This window comes from Mesitornis unicolor, unplaced genomic scaffold, assembly GCF_000695765.1.
Source record: "Mesitornis unicolor isolate BGI_N332 unplaced genomic scaffold, ASM69576v1 scaffold19144, whole genome shotgun sequence".
In the NCBI taxonomy this organism is placed as follows: domain Eukaryota; kingdom Metazoa; phylum Chordata; class Aves; order Mesitornithiformes; family Mesitornithidae; genus Mesitornis; species Mesitornis unicolor.
In genome coordinates, this window is record NW_010181007.1 from 6,247 (window position 1) to 8,559 (window position 2,313).

The 2,313-nt window shown below is 58.5% G+C and overlaps 1 protein-coding gene across 1 annotated transcript in view; it reads left to right on the plus strand.

Moving 5' to 3' along the window:
- Positions 1–2,313, plus strand: part of PATL2 (protein associated with topoisomerase II homolog 2 (yeast)) — a gene marked incomplete at its 3' end in the record, with an annotated part of 5,932 nt that continues 3,619 nt past the window's right edge. Inside the window, exons 1-7 of the mRNA XM_010183289.1 lie at positions 1–24; positions 546–648; positions 827–1,155; positions 1,332–1,400; positions 1,499–1,568; positions 1,917–2,101; positions 2,220–2,304. Of these exons, the coding sequence (XP_010181591.1) occupies positions 1–24; positions 546–648; positions 827–1,155; positions 1,332–1,400; positions 1,499–1,568; positions 1,917–2,101; positions 2,220–2,304 (865 nt within the window). The remainder of the gene's footprint in view (positions 25–545; positions 649–826; positions 1,156–1,331; positions 1,401–1,498; positions 1,569–1,916; positions 2,102–2,219; positions 2,305–2,313) is intronic.

Below are 2,313 nucleotides of genomic sequence, written 5' to 3' on the forward strand. Positions count from 1 at the left end.
ATGGCGGAGGGCGGCGAGCCGGTTGTGAGTGCCCGCCCTGCTCCGCCCTGACAGGCTACTCTGTCCCCGGTTACGCTCGTCCTCCTCCCTCCCTTCCCTCCTTCCTTCTCCTGGGTGCTGGCTCTCTCCGGAGCGCACTTGGTACCGGAGAAGACACTATCGCGGAGGTGCTGGTGGGGTGCTCTTCCCTGCCTTGGGTTTGGGTGCTGTCTATGCCCCAGTTGCAGGGTGTTCACTCTGAAGCTTAATGGTGTCCCTCGGTGCTAGCCACCGCCATGTCTGGGTGGCTGCAGACCTACTCCGTGCAGGCTCTCTTGGGCTCTCATCCTGCACTGAGCCAGTGGGTCCTGTCCTTGCTGATAGTGCCGGTGGTTCTTGCTCTTCCCTTTTCAGCTTTAGAGCAGCCATGAGCCCTGGGTGCTGCCCAGCACCATCAGTGGGATAAGAGGGAGGTTGGGTTGCTTCCTGCCCAGGGTGGGGCAGGTTAGGGTTGCCACGTTACTGCTTGTCTCCCTTACCATGGACCCTGTTGCTTTTGACTCCAGATCCTTGAGGACTATCTGTTGGTGGAAGATGAGCCTCTGCTTCAGGAGATGGCTGAGGAGGATGAAGAGCTTGACCTGTACAATGAGATGACTTTTGGGTTAGGTAAGATGTCAGGGTTGAGGAGATCAGCCAGCACCCAACAGGGTGAGAAGGATGGAGGTAGGGAGGCTGAGGTAGGTGTCCTCCTGCCTAGTGAGGAGGTGGGTTGGAAGCCTGGACCCTGGTGCATGCTACTCAGGCTTCCAGCCCCTCCTGATGTGCTCTCCTTGTTCCCTCCAAGACCAAGAGTCTAATGAGGAGGATGCCACAAAACTCCTGATGCCTCTGGAGATGAGCCCTGAGCTGGCCCAGGTGGTGGCAGAAGAGAGTGATATTGGGGAGGAAATGAGACCAGGAGCAGCTGAGCAGCTGGAGGAGCTTAGAGAGCACCTGGAGGAAGGTAGGATGGAGCCAGAGGTTGAGCAGATGGGTACTGAGTTGGAAGAAGAGGAGGCTGACAGTGAGCCAGGGGCTGAGGAGCAGGAGGAAGACCAGGAGCCTTTTGAGGAGCCCAATGACCTGGGAGATCCAGCAGTGATGAGAGCTGTGCAGAGCAGACCCACGCTGGAGGTAAGGTGTGAGTGGGGAGGGAGGGCACCTGTGCCTGGTCAGTGGACAGATGGGCTGCCAGGGACCTGCTGCTCCCCTCTACATCCTCCCACCTGTGGGTCCTGCCCCATGGAGGGCAACAGGGAGTGGTTTGGTACCTGCCAAGTACATGCCTATAACCTCTCCTTTGCCTGCAGAGCCAAGACTCAGCGGTGCTGGACAGTAGGATTGGTACTTGCTGGGCAGAGTTTGACAAAGAGAATGTGGTAAAAATGGTCCCTCCTATCTGGTAACAGAGCTTTGTGTCCCCTGTCCCTCTTCTCCTGTCATCCTCCTGTGTCCTGACCATTTCCCTGTCTTCCAGCTGGAGGTGGATCCTGTGGTGTGGGGTTCCTGCCCAGGCAGCATCCCACCCCACCACGTGCTGGAGGTGGGTATCCCCAGCCAGGCCCTTGGGGAGCTCCTCAGTACCGTGGGCCAAGGGTCATGCAGTGATTTGGGGTGACCAAGAGACCTCCAAAGCCTCATCGTGGGTCTGGATGTGCAAGGATGCATCTCTTAGGTGCAAAAGCTGTGAGTGGAGGTGCTCACACTAAGCAGAGCTTGAGTTTGAGTTTGGGGGGACCAGGACTCCCATGCTGGGTGTCCTTGTTGGTCCCCTGCTGTTGCATGCAGCCAGGATGGGAGCCTGGCTCTGCATGGTTTGGTTGAGCAAGGAGTGAAAGCTTTGGTGTGCTGGGGGAGTAAAATTGATCCCAGCTGGGCCCCATTCCTATCTCCAGCTGCCTCCTCCCTGCAGGACAAAGCCATCCTCCAGGTCCTGGAGAGGCCCCCACTGTCCAGCAATGCAGCCCTCAACTTCCTCAGCTCCCCTGTGCAGAGGGGCTACAGGGGCTCTCCCCAGCTCAAGCGCCATGACTTCCGACTGATGTCCCCCAAGTCCTTCCCCCAGCACTTTCTCCAGCAGGTAATGGGTTTGGGGGGGGCTTTTGTGTCCCCTCTTTCTCTGCCCTCCCCTCTCCAGGGGTGCAGCCTAAAGGACAGGCTTGTCCCTGCAACACCTCCTGTCTCCTGCCCTGCAGCAGTCGCCTCTGATGCCTCGTTCCCCATGCTCCCCTCGACCCTTCACATCAGCTTGCAGACGGTCTTCGCTCTTTGCCTCCAACCAGGGGACCCACC